Raw genomic sequence first — 20,749 nt, forward strand, 5'->3', positions numbered from 1 at the left:
TTATTATTTATAATTATTATTTATAATTATTTTTATAATTATTATTTATAATTATTATTTATAATAAATAAATAAAAGTAAATAATTAAATTTAAAATAAATATATTAAATTAATTAATTAACTATAAATAAATTAAAATAAAAGTTTTAATTTTAAATTTTAAAAATTTATTAATTAAATTAATAATTAAATTAAATTTTAATTAATTTATTTATATTTTTAAAATCTTTTATATAAATATTTATTTATAAAATAAAATTAAAATTTTAATTAAATAAATAATATTTTATTTTTATTTATTTTTATTTATTTTTATTTATTTTTATTTATTTTTATTTATTTTTATTTATTTTATTTATTTTTATTTATTTTTATTTATTTTATTTATTTTATTTATTTTTATTTATTTTATTTATTTTATTTATTTTTATTTATTTTTATTTATTTTTATTTATTTTTATTTATTTTATTAATTAATATTTTATTTTTATTATATTTATTAATATTAAATTAATTTATAATTTATAATAATTTTAATTTTAAATTTATTAATAATATTAATTTAAATTAATATAATTTAATATATTAATATTAAAAATATTTAATATTTTATTTTTAATTTAATAATAAAATTAAAAATATAAATAATTTATATAAAATAAAGTTTTATTTTTTAAAATAAAATAAATATAAATTTAATTTAAAATATATTAAAATTTATAAAAGTTTTATATTTAAATTTAAAATTTTAATTTTAATATTTATAAAAATAAAAATAAAAATATTTTAAAATTTTAAAATAATTAAATTAAATTATAATATAATAAAATAATTAAATAATAATTAATTAAAAATATAAAATAAAATAAATATAAAAATATAAAAATATAAAATATAAAAATATAAAATATAAAAATATAAAAATATAAAAATATAAAAATATAAAAATATAAAAATATAAAAATATAAAAATATAAAAATATAAAAATATAAAAATATAAAAATATAAAAATATTAAAAATATTAAAATAAATTTTTATAAATAAAATTAATTAATTTAATTAATATAATTTAATTTATTTAATTTAAAATTTTATTATTTAATTTAATATATTTTAATTAAAACTAATATATATTATTTAAATATAATTTTTATATATAAATTAAATTAATTAATATAATATAAATATAAATATAAAATATTTTAATATTTTTAAAACTTTTATATAAATAAATATCTTTTATTTATATTAATATTTAATTTATTTTATATTTAATAATAATAATAATTTATAATTAATTTTAAAATATTATAATTAATTTAATAAAATAATTATATAAAATATATAATAAATATAAAAATATAAAAATATAAAATATTAATTAAATTAAAATATAAAATATAAAATATAAAAATATATAAGTTTTATATAATAAATTATAATATTTAATAAATATTATAATAAAGTTTATTATATATAAAAAAGTTAAATATTTATTATAAAATATAAAAATTATATTATATTTAAATTTTATTTTTTAAAAATATAAAAATATAATTTTTATATTTATTTAATATATATAATATAATATATTTAAATTTAATTTTATTTAAATTTAATTTTATTATTATATAATTATATAATTATAAACTTTTATTTTTTTATTAAAAAATATAAAATTATAATTTTTTTTATAATTTAAAATATAATTTATATTATTATATTATTATTATATTTATATATTAACTTTTAAAAATATATTAAAGATTAATATTAATAGATATATTATATTAAAGTAGAGATAGAGATATATATTAATTCTTACTTTAAGTGCTGATAAGGTTTATCCTTAAGGGTAGGGGTCTGTACATCTCAGTCAGCATGTACGGAGCAGGGAACGGCTGGATAACAAGCAATTGCTGGATTGAGGCTTCCGATTTATCCACTATTCACAAAGGTACAAACAACACTAGACAGTACCTGTATAATCACGACCTTGGAAAGTTATCTGAACTGCCACGGACCACTGCCACGGACATCATCGGCTCCTAAGACACACGTGGACCCCATAATCGTTACCTAAATAACTGGTGACAAGGCTCAAACTCTACTCCACAGCGTGGACTATCGAAAGACTAGCCTCAGCAATTCCCGGAGATCCTAACAAGCAGGCAGGCGAAACATTGAAATCCTACAACAGGCTCCCACGCGCAGTGCCGATGCTCAAGTGGGGACCAACAGAGGGTCAAGCACAAATGTAAATATAGCAACAGACGGTCCGTGCGTCCGGGAGCACTGCGTGGGCCGTGACACGTGCCCGCCTCGACGACAGGTGCGGGCTGCGTGTGAGAAACCTCTGGAACTCACAGCATTCTGGCCGGCCCATCCACCCCGCTACGTTGAAGATGCGGCCTGCACCTCTAAGCCTGAAGCCAAAGCCCAAGGAGGCACAGGGCTACCAGCTTGTACAGGGCCGGGAAGACTACGCCGAGGCCGGGCCCGAGACGCCCCAGGACCAGCCTCCGGCTTACCGACCTCAGCCTCCCGGCAGCTTGCGCAACGTCAACCTCCGGGCTGTTCTCATCACCATCATCTCCTGCCTGTTGGTTCTCGTGGCACTCAACCTTGTGATCAACCCGGGAGTCTTGGGCTTCCGCCCCCGCCCTGACCCGGACTGTGGCTGCGAACCCGCCCCAAAGGTTCCCCAGTACTTTCAGACCTCGCCGGAGCTATGGGCTGGCCCGACTGCGACCGGCGCGCCGGCATTCCTGGCTCAGACCTGGACGCTCAACCCCACGGCAACCTATGTTCCGAACCAGCCGCTGCAGACAGCCGTTCCCATCGAGGGCATGTCGTCCAAGAACGAGAGCATCTTCCAGATGATGGGCTTCTTATCACCCTACACCCCGTCCCCCGGCTTCGGCGTTCGAGAGTATCCCCTGCCGCCAGGCGCTGAAATCGTCCAGGTCCAGATGCTGTCGCGCCATGGTTCACGTTACCCGACTGGTGGTACAGGCTCCAACGTCGTCACCTTTGGCGAGCGCATAGCGGCAGCAAGGAGTGCAGGCTCCGGCTTCAAGGCCTCCGGCCCGCTCGAGTTCCTCAACGACTGGACCTATGCCCTCGGCGCGGAGATCCTTGTCCCAAAAGGCAGGCAGGAGCTTTTCGACTCAGGTATCTTGCACTCATACATGTACTCGTCGCTGTACAACCCCAACAGCAGGATTATCGTGCGGACTACCACCCAGGACAGGATGCTCAAGTCGGCAGAGTACTTCGTGGCCGGCTTTTTCGGGCTCGAGTGGACGAGGAACGCCACCATCGAGGTTATCATCGAGGAGAAAGGGTTCAATAACTCACTGGCGGGCTACAAGAACTGCCCTAATGCCGAGAAAGACCACGGCGGGAGGAACGCCACGGCTGAGTGGGTGCAGCTATACCTACAAAAGGGTAGGAATCACTCCCATCCGTAGCTCGAAGGCGCTTATATGAGGCTGACTCCTGAAAGCAACTGCTCGACTCAGCAGCATGATCCAAGGGTACGACTGGACGATTGAGGACACCTATGCGGCGCAGAACATGTGTCCGTACGAAACGGTAAGTGCGCTTGAGCCTCACTATACGGGGCTCCAGGCCCCACGGCGATGGGCATTCCACTGTTGACACTGACACAACGCTCCGTAGGTTGCCTATGGCTTCAGTCGTTTTTGTGATCTCTTCACCTATGAAGAGTGGATACATTTCAGCTACTCAGTCGGTACGTGCCTCAAAGCAGCCGCAGACTCGGGTGCCTGTGTTCCGGTCCCGGGCTGCTCTGTTAGCTGACCATCGAAAACAGACCTTTTCTTCTCGGGAGACAGCGGATTCCAGTCAAAGACTGGGGTAAGTCCCCTCGCGGAATGCCTGTAGAAAGCGCAAGAGATTGACTCGATTCCACGCAGCGTGCCGTCGGAATCGGTTACCAGCAAGAAGTGATGGCGAGGCTGCGAAACCATACATTGGGCTATTCGGGCTCACAGATTAATACGACCCTCGACGGCAGCACAGAGACGTTCCCGTTGAACCAGTCTCTCTACCTGGACTTCAGTCATGACACAAACATCATCTCGGTTCTAGCTGCGATGGGCTTGACGCAGTTTCAGGATGACCCGCCACTCTCGCCCAAGGCATACCCGGGCCAACACAACTTCACCGTGTCGCATCTGACACCGTTCGGCGCCAGACTGGACATTGAGGTCATTAAGGCGCCAGGGCCTGTCAGCGCGGACAGGACTGGCTATGTCCAGGGCGGAGGGGCGGGCGAGACCAAGTACATCCATTTCGTACTCAACCAGCGGACGGTGCCGCTAGGGTGGAGCTTCCCCGAGTGCGACCCGAGCAGAGTGGACGGCTGGTGCGAGCTAGAGACGTTCCTGAAGGTGCAGGACCAGATGCCCAGCCTGGCGAATTTCGTGGAGACATGCTTTGGCGGTGCTGGTGTGGGTGAGTGAGTGGATTAGTTTGAGTGAGCAAGTGCGATACGTACGCGCAGTGCCTCTACACAACTCTCCACTCAAGCATTCTAGACACGGCAAGGCGATTGACGACCAGATTGATGGCAGTGCCATTTTTATCTGCCCGTGCAGGACAGCATGTGTAGATACGGGCAGCGCTCAATCAACATGCGCATCACACGTCGGGATAGGGCGGGTTTGATGACGCTCGTTTCCCGTAGGGCTTTGGTCTTTCGTGGGCCACTCCCAAGCCGTGATCTGACCAACACCCTAGAAAGGGCGAATACCCGAAGCACCTGGGTACCTAGGTAGGTAGGTACTTAAGTACTTAGTATCTGCGACATATTACCATTGATGGGAGCTCCCATTCGGCACGCTATTTAGTAACCCAAGATCTACCTACTAGTAGTAAGCAGGTGAGTATCTGGGTACCTAGATACCCAGGTATCTACTTAAGTAGGCACCAAGCTTGAGACCCCAACACCTACCCCGCAATCAAGCTGCCATCACATGTACAAGCCGGGTGGGAAAAGCATTCTTGTCAATCCTGACAAGCCAGTTCCAGCCAGTTCCGACGCTTCATGACCAGACCGCGTCTCGCAAGCACCGACACACAGTCGTAGAATTGTTGACCGAGCTGTAATCACCGCCATGCCGACCGGTCACGCCAAAGCCACTGTCGGAGACACCGTGCTCGCAGAAACAGATACGTGGGAGGAGGTGGAAGGGAACGTGTACTTCCCACCGGGATCCGTCAAAACCGACCACTTGTCCAAGACTGACCACTCGACCCACTGCCCCTGGAAGGGCGATGCAAGCTATTACAGCGTCCATGCAGACGGCAAGGAGCTGGAGAATGCGGCCTGGTACTATGCGCAGACCAAGGACAAGGCCGAGCACATCCGGAACCACGTGGCTTTCTGTGAGTCTGGAATGATTCTCCGTGTGCGGGCTGGATCATGGTCCCCTGTGGCAGGCGATGAGGCGGGGTCGGGAGGAACATGAACAGCCTGCCAGCCCGTGTCAGGTGTTGGAAGAGCTCTGGAGACCGGCTGACTCTCTGCATCAGACAAGAGCAAGGTGACGGTCACAAAGTCTTGATTTGGGCTGCGCTCCATGGGGGCCCTGCTAGGGCTGGTGGGGCGTCAGGGCGTGTTGGGAGCCTGACCGTCACGACTCCTTCGCGTGACAGGGATACGCGTTGCTGCGCCTGGTGGAATGGAAAAGGTCCTGACGGGGGGCCTATTCTTATTTATTTTTTTCTCTATACAGAAAACTCAGACATACAAGACAAGGCTTCTAGACAGCACCCCAGCTCCTCAAAGGCCATCCACCCCCCGGGGTGGAACCACGATATGTGACGTGACGTGGTTGTGTGGGGAGGGGTGAATCACCGGAACGGCCCAGGTTGCGGTTGGATCGGTCTGGACTCGAGCACATCGGCATCGAGCCTCTCCATGACCTCCAGGACGAGCGACAGGCTGTCCATGAAAGAGTTGACCGATACCCGCAGCATGCGGTTAGTGGTGGCCTCGTAAAGCACCCTCATGACGTTTTGTCCCGTGACATCATCACCACCTCCACCATTAACGCGGCCAGCACCGCCAGACGCGGACGCGGACGCGGACGCGGACGCGAGGCTGATGGTAGAAAACTCTCGGCGGACCAGGGGCGACAGCTCCCGGTCGACGGCCACGGCCTTGATTGCGATTGAGGCCAGACGGGCGGTCGGGAAGGGCACGTCGATCTGGCTGCCGGCACACAGGCGAGACAGGCAAATCTCAGCGAAGGAGTCCCCGGTGTGACAGCAGAATAGGGAGAGGTCATGCTGACTTACAGCGAGCAGGGGAATTCAGGGTCGGCGTGAGTGGCCATATTGTGCGGGGACAGCCAGAGCAGGGAGACTGATCAGTTCTGGAACGACCTTCTTTCTCTCTCTCCCTCCCTCTCTCTTTTTCTCTCTCTCTGTGTGTGTGTGTGTGTGTGTGTGCCGCCCGGGCGATCGATCTGTGGGCGGGGGGAGCTCAGGCCGGGGTGGCTGGGAGTGGTTTGAAGAGCTGCCCTGATGCATATGCTGTGCCGATGCTGGGTTACGGGTGCAGGATTTGAGACAACGATAAGATAAACAGGCACCGAGTCACACACACACATGCAGCGGCAGAGGATGAGGTGGGGCCTGGCGAAGCTTGGAAGGAGGCTCATGCTCAGGCATTGGGACTCAGCTGGGCGGGTCCCGGTGGCTTGGAAAACGGGCCTGGCCTGGACGCCGCAGACCTGCAGACCTGCAGACCGAGGTGGTTGGTTGCTTGGACGACAGCAAGCGACCGCCCAAAAAAGGGCCCCGGACCAGCTCCCCAGCACGACCGGGGCTGCCATTGGCCTGGGGGTCGAGGCGACGGGGCGGCCCCCATGGCCGGGCAATAACAAACCAGCTCTCTCTACTGTATTATCGTGCAACAAACTCCCGGGCATGACAACATGCACTCCCGTCTCTCTGCCACCTGCACACACCGCTGGGAAAACTCATATTTACGTCGTTGCCCGGCTTGATCCTGATCAACGCTGATTCCCCCCCACCCTCCTCAAAGCATCAATTTTGGAATCCAAATCCCAACTGCACCCGGATCCCTTTCCCAACCCTCCCTCACCCAGCCTGCAACCCGGTGACTCTTTCTTGTCGCTGCTGGCTTTGCCTCGTAGATCCCGTCGCCTCCGCTCCCGTCCCTCACCACCCCTCTCCGCCTCCTCTCACCTCGACGTTCCGAGCCTCACCTTGGGGGGGCCTGGATATCGACATTGACGACCAGACCAGGTGCTTGCCAGGTGCTCGCTCGGTTCAGAGAACATCAACCTCGGACCAATTGAGCCACACACTGCACACCACCAGCCTCTGCAGTCTCTCTTGGGAGCTCCCTGCACCGCTCCTCCGCTTGCACGTTGCGCACCTGCACATCGTGTCAACACCACGGCACCGCGGCACCGCGTCCCCAACCCCCAACCGCCAAGCCACAAGCGGCGCTGACGGCCATGGCTCCTTCCAAGAGCTCCAACCTCGGCCAGATCATCGAGTACATCCCAGGTACGTGAGCTGCAGCCCCATCAGCCCCAACCCTTCAACTACATTATTCGGTTGAGATACATGCGATACCGTCCATCGGGTTATGATGGGTGCTCCCCCCTCTCTAAATGCTGTCAATGATGGCCCGGCCGCCCCGATTCCCGCACTTGCGCTCGACTACCTGCTCCAGCCTTTTCCAGTAAGCTTGCTGACCTTCTCCCAAGACCGCCTGTATCTCGCCTCGTATGTCCACCCGCCAAATGAGGACACTCTCTTTCCTTACCCAGACGGGCCGGTAAAGTCGCCTACCAAGCGGTCCCAGAGGGCTGCCAACGGGCCCCAGGCAGTCCCCAAGTCTCCTTACAAGCAGCCCTACTATTTCACCGTCGATGATACTCTGCTCTACAACAACTTCCACCATGACTTTGGCCCGCTGCACATTGGCCATCTTTACAGGTTTGCCCTCCAGTTCCACGAGATCCTAGGTGCAAAGGAGAACAAGGATCGCCCGGTCGTCTTCTGGAGCAGAGCCGACCCGAGGAGTACGTAAATTCCGCGCCCCCGCGCCCCCGCGCCTCATCTGCCCTCTTCCATGCTAATCGTCTCCCCAGGCCGCGCCAATGCCTCTGCCTTGCTAGCTTGCTACATGGTCCTGATCCAGTCCTGGCCACCACACCTGGCCCTGGCACCCATCGCCCAGGTCGACCCCCCGTTGATGCCCTTTCGTGATGCTGGTTATAGCCAGGCCGACTACGGCATCACTGTTCAGGATGTCGTCTACGGGGTGTGGAAGGCAAAGGAGGAGGGCGTGTGTGCCCTCGAGGACTTTGACCTGGACGAGTATGAGAGGTTCGAACGTGTCGAGCACGGCGACTTCAACTGGATCACCCCCAGTTTCCTGGCCTTTGCCTCGCCACAGCACGAGCCTGTTGCAAAGATCCCCGAGAACTCTGAGCTCTGGGCAACTGTTCCCAAGACCCTGGACGCCATCGATGCGCACCCAACACTGCCGCAGCCATTCAAGAACGTGCTGTCCCACTTTTCAGAGCGCAACATTGGCCTGGTGGTTCGACTGAACTCGGCATTGTACTCCCCATCCTACTTTGAGGGTTTGGGTATCCAGCACCTCGATATGATATTCGAGGACGGTACCTGCCCAGCAATGGGCACCGTGCGCAAGTTTATTAGACTGGCCCATGAGATGATCACCGTCAGGAAGAGGGGCATTGCTGTCCACTGCAAGGCAGGGCTTGGGCGGACAGGATGCCTCATAGGAGCCTACCTCATCTACAGGTACGGCTTCACCGCCAACGAGGTCATTGCATACATGCGATTCATGCGACCTGGAATGGTTGTTGGTCCGCAACAACACTGGCTCCATCTCAACCAGGGTGCCTTCCGGGAGTGGTGGGTCGAGGAGCGCATCGAAAGGAAGCTGCGCAAGGAGATGGCCGCCGCCAACCCCCAGCCAAGCACGCCTATCCGTGCCATGCAAAAGGCCAACATCGGCCGCAGCCCCAGCAAGACCTCAACGCCCCCCAACCGCAGCCCTTCGAATAGAACACCGCTGGGCGAGGTGGACAACGAGAGGGCGAACGCCCCAGCGGACCAAGAAAACTACCTGCCCGCACCCACCCCGGGACAGCCCCGAAAGACTCGCCACCACCCGTACAGTAGCCGTGGTGGCGTGTACCGATCCTCGATCGAAGAGGAGAATGGCAGCATCCAGCAACAGACTGAGGTGGTCTCTGTCCAGCGGCATTCGCCGGCCGAGTCCGATGAGGAGCTGCACCTGCGCATGCGAGCATCACGGAAGGTGTCCAATTCCCCAAATTCTGCCAAGTCGCGGTCTGTTAGCCACACGACAACGACAACCTCCATCTATACCTCTGTCATTGACGACGCTTCCAACGACGTCGAGAACATCGGCAGTTCACTCGGCCGGGTCAAATCAGCCCAGACCTCACCTATGCGCGCTACTTCCGCGTCGGGCGTCCTGACCAAGGTCCGCGGTGGCGGCGGCGGCAAAAGGACCGGTGACAGTCTTCGAGGCTACCCCAACGGCAAGGAGCCGGCAGGCGTGCGCAAGACGAGCGGCCGAGTCGGAAGTATCCACAACCATAGCCCGACCACTGCTGCGGCGAATACTGCGAGAAAGATTTCTGGAGCGCTCTGAGGCAGCGACCTCCGCCGATGTTGTCGCGGTCGTCAAATGGCGCCGTCCGCCTATGCTGGCCCACACGGTGTGGGAGCAACATCTGGATGACGAATTACGAACATTACGACTTCTCTCGTCTTGTACTGCATACATGCGACGGCGTTTAAGGATGGATACCCCGGGCAATGGAGACATCCTGAGGAGTTGGCAGGGGCCAATCTGCTGTTCGAGGCGGATGGGGTTGGCAGCACTCTACCGAGGCAGGGGTGCTGGGCGCGGCCTGGTATGATCCGGGATCGAGAATGCGTTGAAGGAGACGGGCAAACGGGGAAGGAAGGCTTGGATGAGATGCGTGTGGTCCACTCAGTGCCAAGGGCCTTCCTTGCAGCATTTCCAAACCCGTTCCGATTTTGAGATAATCGCATAGGTGGGAGGCTGGCGATCGGCACATTGGAGGAGACGGGAAAGGGCAACGGCGAGCGAGCATTGCTTACTGTTTTAATTTTGTTGGGGGTTGCAAACGAGGGCAAGGCGGAACGGTCGGCTCGTCCGGCTCGTCCGTGTCTGCTGTAACCTTCATATTTATTTTCTGGAATACATTTAAGGTCTACATCCTGCACTTGGACATGTTGCGGCTTTGAGTGCTTGTGTCTGTCCCCAGCTACTCTGCGCGGCCTACGCGTCTCAACGGTTGGCGGCAGGGCGCCTTCAATAACTAGATTCATTGTGTGCGAGTCAACCATTCACGATTGAGGTAAATTCTACGCGGTGGCGAGGACCTCGCGAGTGTGCATGGTTGGACAGCTGGACGAAGTATATAAAGAAAGGACTGTGGGGTGGGGGATGATGGTTTCAGCGACTTGTAACCCTCCCCGCCGTTGCTACATGAGTCTGACTGAATGTCTCTTGTCCAAGCCAGGACGATACGACGTGCACTCGTCACCTTGGTTGGGGTCGGTTGGAGTGCGTCCGCGGGTGGTCCCCTTCTCTCTCTTGTACACGCAAGCCCCATGCTTGGCCCACCCCTCTCTTGGTCTCAGATGAGCAACCGAACAATAGTTCGTTGCGAATGACTACGACATAGCGACATATACTTGTCTGCACTATTTCCGGGGTCGACCAGTTGTGTGCACCGATTCCTTCACAGCTGCGGGGAAACCATGTCGACAGGAAATTAAAACTACTTAAGTACTTGTGCACCGAGGTTCAACAGCTACCCAGGTAACTAACTACCTAGGTACCTAGGTAGGCACTTCAGCAGGTAGCTGCCCCATCGTGTGGGCAGCGAGTCGGAGTCTGGTATGCTGGGTCTTGGGGCTGGGCTACTTAAGTATTTAGGTACCCAGGTGCCTGATAGACTCAGCGAACTCAGACTCTTTGGTGCCTCCTAAATCCTAAATTCCATACTAAGTCGCTTCGAAATACCCCCCCTAACTTATACTAAGGTCCCTATACTATTCTCCATTATAATCCTATCTATTATAAATATAATATAACTTAAAGATTTTATTAACTATTATAATTATATAAAGGGGATAAAAAGGATTATTATTTATAAATTTAAATTTAAATAGTATTAAATTATAAATAAAAGTAATAATTAAAAAATAATTTTATATATTAATATATAAAAAAATACTTTAAATATTATAAACTTTAAAATAATATTTACTATATTATATTTAACTTAACTTTTAAATTTAATATATTTATTATTAAAAATTTAATTATAAAATATATATTTATAATTTATAACTATTAAAATTACTTTAATTATTATTTAATATACCTATATTATTATACCTATATAATATATTTATATTATTACTCTCCTTAATTTATATAATTCCTTTTATTAAAGTTCTTTTTTATTTTAAAACTATTATCTTTATTTATATAATTTAAAAATAACTTAATAACTTTTAAATACTATATTAAAATTAATTTTTAATAAACTTCCTTAATAATACTTAAAAATAATATACTATTTAATAATTAGTTAAATAACTTATTATTAAATAATTTTTAATTTAAGAAAAATATATTTAAACTATACTTTTATATTTTAAATACCTTTTTTAAAAAATTAATTTATATTAATATAAAAATAAAAATAAATTATTAAATAGTAAGTTTAATTTAAATAAACCTTTTATTAAATAAAAATATTAAATATTAAATAATTTAATATTTTATATAAATATATTAAATTAAATAAAATATATATAATATAATTAAATATAATAATATATTTATTTTAACTTTTTATTTATTAATTAATTTTAAAGTATATATATATTACCTACTTATAAAAAAGTAATAATATTTATTAAAATATATTTAAATTAGTAAGTTAAATATTAAAAACTTTATTTTAATATTTACTATTTAAACTACTTAAAAGTAATAAAGTATACTTATATACCTTACTAATAATTTAAAGGTTTTCTATATATATAACCTTTAATATAAATTATATATACTTATTAATAAAAGGTATTTAATATAAATAATATTATAATTTACTTTTATATTATTTAATTAAGTTAATTAAAATATAATATTTATATAATAGTTAAAGTTAAAGATTAATTAATATAAAGTTATATTTAATTAAAATACTTTATTTTATTTAATTTATTTAAAAGTCTTTTTATTATTATAAATTAAATAAATAAAATTATTAACTTAAAAAAGTTATTTATTTTTATAATTAGTAAATATAAATGATTACTATTTTTATTATTAAATTATATTTACTTTAAAAGAAAGGTTTTTATAATATACTTAATTAATATCTATAATTATCTTATATATTTTATAAAGTTATTAATACTCTTAATAACTTTAAACTTTATAATTTATATAATATAATTAATTAATAAAAAAGAAAATATTTAAAGTTATAAAAGTAAGTTAATATAATTATTATTCCTTTTATAACTATATTATATTAATTAACCTATAAATAATTATTAAATAAATCTATAATAACCTAATTAAAGTTATTATATATAATAACTTTAACTTTTAAAAATATATAAAGATATTTAAGTAAAATATTTTATAATAATATATTACTTTATAATAACTATATTCTACTTTATCCTATTTATATAACTAAACTTTAACCTAATTTAATTTAATATTACTTAATTAATATTTTACTTTATAATTCTTTTAATATATTTAATTAAAATAATTTATTAAACTATTATTAAACTAATAAAACTTATTAATTATATAATATAAAATATATTATATTATATATTTCCTAAATATTTCCTATGAGGATATTTAATAAAAGTATAAAATATATTTTTTAAAATATCTTTTATTTAAAAATTAAAAATTATTATAAATATAATTAATAATAATACTTTTAGGTTTATAAATTAAAAGTTAATATTCTTAAATATTAATATTATTTTAATAGAAAATATATATAATATTATACTTTTAATAATTATTATAAATAAAAGTATAATAAATAGTATATATAATATCTATAAAAGATATTTTAAGGATAGTTTAATAAAAGGGTTATAATTAAAAGAATATTAATTAACTATAATAAAAGTTAAACTTTACTAGGCTTTATTTTATATATAGTAAATAAAAGATAGTATAATTTATATAGAGTATAAAAGTATAGTAAAGATTTAATTAAAATATATTCTCTTATTAATAATAACTTCTTTTATATCTATACTATAATATACTAAATAGATATATATAAAGCTTATAATATCCTAATTTTAGACTACTAATAGTCCTAATAGCCTAATAAACTATAATAACTAAATTATATTTAATTATAATACTAAATTCTTTAATTATTAAACTTATATAAATAATATATTAAATAATATAAAATACTACTATTTTTCCTATTTCTATACTAAGATTTCTAAAAGTATATATTAACTCTAATTATTTATTAAATAATATACTTTAATATAATTAATTTACTCTTTTAATTTAATATAGCTATAAATAATAATATAATTATAAGTACTTTTAGGTAATATATTAATTAAAATAACAATCTAAGTAATATATTTAAAAACTTTATAATTACTTATATAATTAATAGTATACTTAAAACTATAAATAAATAATAATAAAATAATATTATAAATAATATTATTAAGAAGAACTTATCTTTATATATTTAATATAAAGTCTCTATTAACTATATTTACTATTTAACCCTTCTTAAAAATATAAATATATAATTTAAAAATTAATATTATCTACTTTAAATTATTTATATACTTATCTACCTTTATTATACTATCTACTATAATAATATTAACTTATTATAATAACTAATATTATACTTTATTTTAATATTTTATAATATTAATTATTATAATTATAAAAACTAATACTTTATTTTTATAACTTTTACACTTAAAAATAAATAAAAATATTAATTTATATAATACTAATTAATAAATTTATTAGATATATAATATTTAATAAATTATAAAAGTTTATTAACTTATTTCTTAAATATATAAATAATAACTTTATAAAAATATTTAAATATATAAAAACTTAATATATAATACTTAATATATATTTATTATTAATATCTTTACTATAATATTTTTAATTATAATAAAATAAGTACTTAAATATAACTTTAATTAAAATAATAATAACTATTACTCTACTACTTTTATTATATCTAAAATCTAAATATTAATAAGCCTTCTAATTAATAAAATAAAATAATATATTACCTAAAAACTATAAAAAACCTACTATATAAACTCCATTTAAAGTTAAAAACTTTATTAATAAAAATATTAATATTACTTAAAGTAAAGTTAATAACTTTAACTATATATATATTATATTTAATAATAACTTTTACTAATAAGTATAATAAAATACTAACTTTAAATATTATAATTAACTTAAAAATAATAATCTAAATATTATTATTAACTATAATAAACCTTTAAACCTTTAAATAACCTTAATTAAAAACCTATTTAATATATTTAATACTAATAAAAATATTAATATAATAACACTATTATACCTATTAATATCTATAAATAAATAAAAATATAAATAAACTTAATTTTTATTACTAATAAATATAAGTTTTTTTATATATTTTTATATTACTTAAAAAAGATATAACTATTATAAAAATAATAACTACTATAATTATTTTAAAATCTATTAATTAACTATATACCTTTTATTAATATAACCTATATAGTACTTATTAACTCACTATTATTATTTTATTTTTAAACTTACTTCCTTTTTCTATATTTATTTATATAACTAATAACTTTTCTTTTATTAATTTATACCTACTTACCTATTACCTCTCCTATTTTTTAATATTAAATACTTCTTATTATTATTATTTATTTATTATAAAACTTATAATAACTATAATAACTATATAAAATCTATTAACTAACCTTATAAGCTATTTATTAAAGGTTATAAATATAAAAATATTTATAAAGTTATTTAAAACTTAAAGCTTACTAATAATAACTTTATACTTATTAAAATTTAAACTATAATAAATATACTTAATAATAATATAAAATATAATATCTATACCTATATATATAATTAACTCCTTAATAAACTAATAAGTTAACTCTCTCCTATATACCTTTATTAAGGTTACCTATAAGCACTATATAATATAAAAAAAAGTTATATTAAATATAATTAATAAAAATAATAATTTTTCCTTATATAAGTAATAATTAATAATAAAATATAATTTAATTAATATTAAAACTATTATTTATATTAAAATCTTAATAAACCTTTATACCTTCTAATATTATAGTTTCTATTTAACTAACTATTATAATTATATAATATAAATAATTAATAATAAAAAGCTATAAAATAAGCTAAAAATAAGCTACTACTATCCTTATCTATATATATAACTATACCTTTCTAAATAACTATATTTATATCTATACTTATAGTTAAATCTATACTTATAACTAAACCTATACCTAAACCTATATTATAAAGTAACTAAATAACTATTAATACACCTTTTATACTTAAAGCTAGCTAATTATTATATAATTAAAGTAAATAATTATATTAAAAATATTATTTCTTTTAATTTTAAGTTTATTATTAATTAATTTAATAATATTACTCTTTTAATTTAATTTAATTAAATAAATCTAAATAAAGTTATTTTAATAATAATAATATATTTAATTTTATTAATAATATTATTATTAATAATAATAATAATAATATAATTATTATTAAAATTAATATTAACTTTAATAATAAATAATACTATCTATAATTAATATAAATTTTATAACTATTAATATTTATTTTAAATATTAAATTTAATTTTAATATAATTTTACTTACTTTATTATATTATTATTTATCCTATTTATATATAAATATATTTAATAAGTTTAATATAAAAGCTTTAATTAAAAATACTTAAAAATATAAAGCTAATTTAAATACTATTATATAAGGCCTAACTAAATATTTATATAAAACTTAAACTAAATTACCTCTTTAATATTTTAAAGTATAAAAGTTACTTATTTATATTATTTTACTTCCTTTATTAAAAAAATAAAAATATATTAAAAGGAAATAAATTAAGTTTAATAAACTAAACTTCTTTACTATAAACCTATATAAAATTAAAAATAACCTTAACTTTAATAATATTAATATAAATATTATTATAACTATATTTATAATTTTTAAAAAATATTATAAAACTTAATACTAATTTCCTATTAAAATTTATAATAGAACTTCTAACTATACTAAAATAATAAAACTATAAAGTTTATTTTAATTTAACCTTTAAAATATTTATTTATAATTTATTTAATATAATAGAATATTATATTAAATATAAAACCTTTAAACTATATAATTATTATATTAATAAATCCTTAATAAATTAATAGGCTTAATATATATTATATTTCTAAAAATATTAATAGCCCTCTAATTATCTATATAAGTATAAAAAAGTAGATAAAGTTCCTTTTATTTATTTTATTTTAATTAAATAACTACTAACTAAAAGATTAAATCTATAATAATAAAAATTAAATATAACTAAAAGGTTATACTAAGTATTATTATAAAATAAATATTTTAATACTATTAAAAAATAGTATTACTATCCTTAAAATAATAAACTATTAATATAACTTTATAATACTACTTTAATAATAAAATAAATAAAGTTAATAATTCTAATAATAAAAGCCTAAATATTAATAAAAAAGAACCTTTTATTAAATAGTTTAATTAAATAATAATATTAATTATTAATCTATAAGTACTTTTTTATATAAATAATTAAAATAAAATTTTCCTAACCCTTATAACTATAATATATTTAATAGTTATATATATACCTACTAAAAATAGTTTTAATTTTAACTACTATATATTATAAAACTCTTATTATATAATTTATTATAAATAATAGACTATTATATCTCTTTTTAACTTAATTATCTAATTATTAAATCTACTAATTTTAAAATTAAGTTATTATCTAACTATTAAGTCCCTTAACTTAAAAATTAAGCTATTATCTAACTATTAAATCCCTTAATTTAAAAATTAAGCTATTATCTAACTATTAAATCCCCTAACTTAAAAATCAAACTATTATCTAACTATTAAATCCCCTAACTTAAAAATCTAGCTATCATTTAATCTTCCTTAACTTCTAACTTAAAAATTAAACTATTATTTAATCTTCTTAAACTTCTAACTTAAATATTAAACTATTATTTAATCTTTTTAACCTTAATAACTTAAAAATTAAGCTATTATTTAATCTTCCTAATTTTAATAACTTAAAAATTAAACTATTATTTAGTCTTTCTAGCCTTAATAACTTAAAAATTAAACTATTATTTAATCTTTCTAACCTTAATAACTTAAAAACTAAACTATTATTTAATCTTTCTAACCTTAATAGCTTAAAAATTAAACTATTATTTAATCTTCCTAACCTTAATAACTTAAAAACTAAACTATTATTTAACCCTTCTTACTCTAACTAAATAACTATCTAACCATTTATTAACCCCTCCTCTTAAAGTCTTTATAAATATTATTAAATAATTATTATAAAATTAAATAAACTATAAAATTATTATTTTATTAATATTTAAATATATAAAAATAAAAATTATAAATATATATTATTTTATTAACTTAACTTATAACTATAAACTTAACTTATAATTATAAATTCTTTTTTATATTAAATTATAATATTATACTTAAATAAATAATTAAAATATTTAATTAACTAACTAATAATATTTAATATATTAATTAATTATTTATTAACTAAAATAATATTAATAATACTATATAATTTCTTCTTTTATCCACTAAATACTATTTATAAATAATAATTATATAATTATATAATATTTAACCTAACCCTACTTACTATAATTATTTCCTTTTATTATTAATAATAACTCTTAAATATTATATATAAAGAAATTACTATTTTATAATATTATAAATATTAATATATAAAATAATAAACTAAAATATTATTTTAACTATTATATATTAAAATTTATTAAAATATTATTTAAATAACTTAATTAATATATTAAAAACTATTTATAAAAATATCTTTTAATATAAAATAATATTAATAATTATAATAATTAGTTTATAAAAGTAAACTCTAACTATTTACACTAAATAAAAATAATATCCCTAATATTATATAACTAAAAACTACCTCTTATAATATTAAACTATATTTCTAAACCACTATATTAAAACCTAAGCTAAATATAATTCCTTAATATAAATAAACTTATATATTCACTATAAAAATACTATATATACTATCTAATTAACCTATATTTAATACCTAATAATAAACTAACTATAATATCTTATACTATTATTAATATTTAACTAATATTACTATAATATTATTATATAAAAATAATAATTTAAATAATAATTAAAATAACTACCTTTATTATATAAAATTAATAATAAAATATAAATATATACTACTTTATTCTAATTCACTATATACTATAATATTATTACTAAATATAATAATATATTAATATAGCTTATATAATAAACTTCTAATTTATTATATTATATAAACTAAAATAAATATTTTATATTAACTTATAAAAATATAATAACTATAAAAATATAATAGCTATAACTTTAAACTTCTATTTAAAAATAAATTAATTATAACCCTAAATTATTTAAAGCTTATATATAATACTAAAATACTAAACTAAACTAATACCCTTACCTTAATATCCCTAACCTACTTCTTAACCTTCCTTTAAAATACCTTCTTATATTATTTATAAATATTAAACTCTTTATTATATACCTACCTAATAACTAATAATTAATTAATATACTTATTAATAAAAATTATAAACTATAATATTTAAATTCTTAAAATTTTAAATTTAATATAACCTATATTAATTAATTAATTATTTAAAATAAAACTTATTATATTTAACTTAACACTTAATTTTAATAACTCTAATAATATTAAAATATATACTATTAAATATATACTAAATACCTAATAAAACACATATATATCTATAAAATAAAAACTAAATATTCACTTTTTCTAACACTAATTATTAATTTACTCTAACTACTTCTTAACTATTATTATAATATAAAACCTTTTAACTACTACTTCTTTAATAAATTACCTATTAACTTTAAAATACCTAATATATAATAATTATAATACCTAAACTTATAATTTAATACCTATTATTTTATATCCTCCTATATAAATAATAACTTCTATTTATATAAATAATTAAAATTAATAAAATTAAATATAAAATTAAAATATATAAAAAACACTAATATACTCTTTTATTTATCTTCTTTAAACTATATTTATATATTAATAAATATTATAAACTATATTTTTAAAATACTCTAAATAATATTTTTAATATAAAACCTAAATAAAAGGTATAACTATATTTAACTCTTTAAATACTATATTATATATATTATTATCTATAACTATTAAATCTCTAATAATTATAACTAACCTTTAATTATAAATTAAATTATTAAAAATTATTAAATTAAAAATATATCCTTTTAAATAAAAAAACTTATAAATTATTAATTATAACCTTAATTCTCTTTAATATCTATTAATAAAATAAATATCCTCTTTTAATACCCTAACTTATTTATATTACTATTTAAATTTAACTCTACTTTTAAAATTACATTTAATATTACTTTAATAAAATCCTTAAATAAATATTAAAATATAAACTATATAATATAACTAAATTTATTATTCCTAATAGCCTACCCTTTTAGTAAAATTAATTTATAAAATCCTTAAATAATAAAATTCCCTACTATATAACTATCTTTATATTAAAAATATTAATTCCTATCCTTAATACTATAATAACTAAAACTAATTAAATAATTAAATTAAACTTTAAAAACTCCTTTATTAATACTATTTTATTAACTTTATTTATATTACTATAATATATATTAATAACCTTAATTACTATCTATATATTATAACTTTATAATTATAAATATACTTATAATATAACTTTTACTTTATTTAATATATTAATATTATTTATATAAATAATAATCTTTATAATAAAATATTTAAAATTATTATAATTAATAACCTTTAATAAAAATTTAAATTAATAAAAGTTTAATATATATTTATTAATAAATAACTATATATATAACTTAATTTTAAATTAATTAATAAAAATCTAAATAAACTTTATATAATTATTATTATTATTATTAACCCTTTAAAAACTATTATATTAAAAATAAACTTCTTAATATTTTTAAAAAATTATTATATACCTAAAAATAATATATTATTATATAATAAAAATTATAAATAATTTAATATTATAAATTTCTTATAAAAACTTCTATTAATATATTATATAAAGCTTATTAATTATTATA

The 20,749-nt window shown here is 31.0% G+C and overlaps 4 protein-coding genes across 4 annotated transcripts; 3 read left to right on the forward strand and 1 right to left on the reverse strand.

Moving 5' to 3' along the window:
* Positions 1-2,408: 2,408 nt before the first annotated feature.
* KVR01_000642 (uncharacterized protein) lies at positions 2,409-4,493 on the forward strand (the record flags this gene model as incomplete). The annotated part of the gene is made up of 5 exons (XM_044792458.1): positions 2,409-3,453; positions 3,512-3,600; positions 3,688-3,760; positions 3,842-3,885; positions 3,945-4,493. 5 exons carry the CDS (start codon positions 2,409-2,411, stop codon positions 4,491-4,493), a joined length of 1,800 nt encoding a protein of 599 aa, XP_044650591.1.
* A 654-nt stretch (positions 4,494-5,147) lies between these two features.
* KVR01_000116 (uncharacterized protein) lies at positions 5,148-5,597 on the forward strand (the record flags this gene model as incomplete). Its single annotated transcript, XM_044791794.1, has 2 exons — positions 5,148-5,418; positions 5,566-5,597. The coding sequence occupies 2 exons, from the start codon at positions 5,148-5,150 to the stop codon at positions 5,595-5,597; spliced, it is 303 nt and encodes a 100-aa protein (XP_044650065.1).
* A 289-nt stretch (positions 5,598-5,886) lies between these two features.
* KVR01_000629 (uncharacterized protein) lies at positions 5,887-6,371 on the reverse strand (the record flags this gene model as incomplete). The annotated part of the gene is made up of 2 exons (XM_044792580.1): positions 5,887-6,247; positions 6,334-6,371. 2 exons carry the CDS (start codon positions 6,369-6,371, stop codon positions 5,887-5,889), a joined length of 399 nt encoding a protein of 132 aa, XP_044650578.1.
* Positions 6,372-6,918: 547 nt separating this feature from the next.
* Positions 6,919-10,329, forward strand: KVR01_000512 (phosphoprotein phosphatase CDC14). Its single transcript, XM_044789189.1, has 3 exons — positions 6,919-7,575; positions 7,779-8,096; positions 8,166-10,329. Exons 1-3 carry the CDS (start codon positions 7,524-7,526, stop codon positions 9,728-9,730), a joined length of 1,935 nt encoding a protein of 644 aa, XP_044650461.1. The 5' UTR covers positions 6,919-7,523; the 3' UTR covers positions 9,731-10,329.
* The last annotated feature ends 10,420 nt before the right edge of the window (positions 10,330-20,749 follow it).

Source organism: Diaporthe batatas, assembly GCF_019321695.1.
Source record: "Diaporthe batatas strain CRI 302-4 chromosome Unknown Contig00001, whole genome shotgun sequence".
NCBI classification, from domain to species: domain Eukaryota; kingdom Fungi; phylum Ascomycota; class Sordariomycetes; order Diaporthales; family Diaporthaceae; genus Diaporthe; species Diaporthe batatas.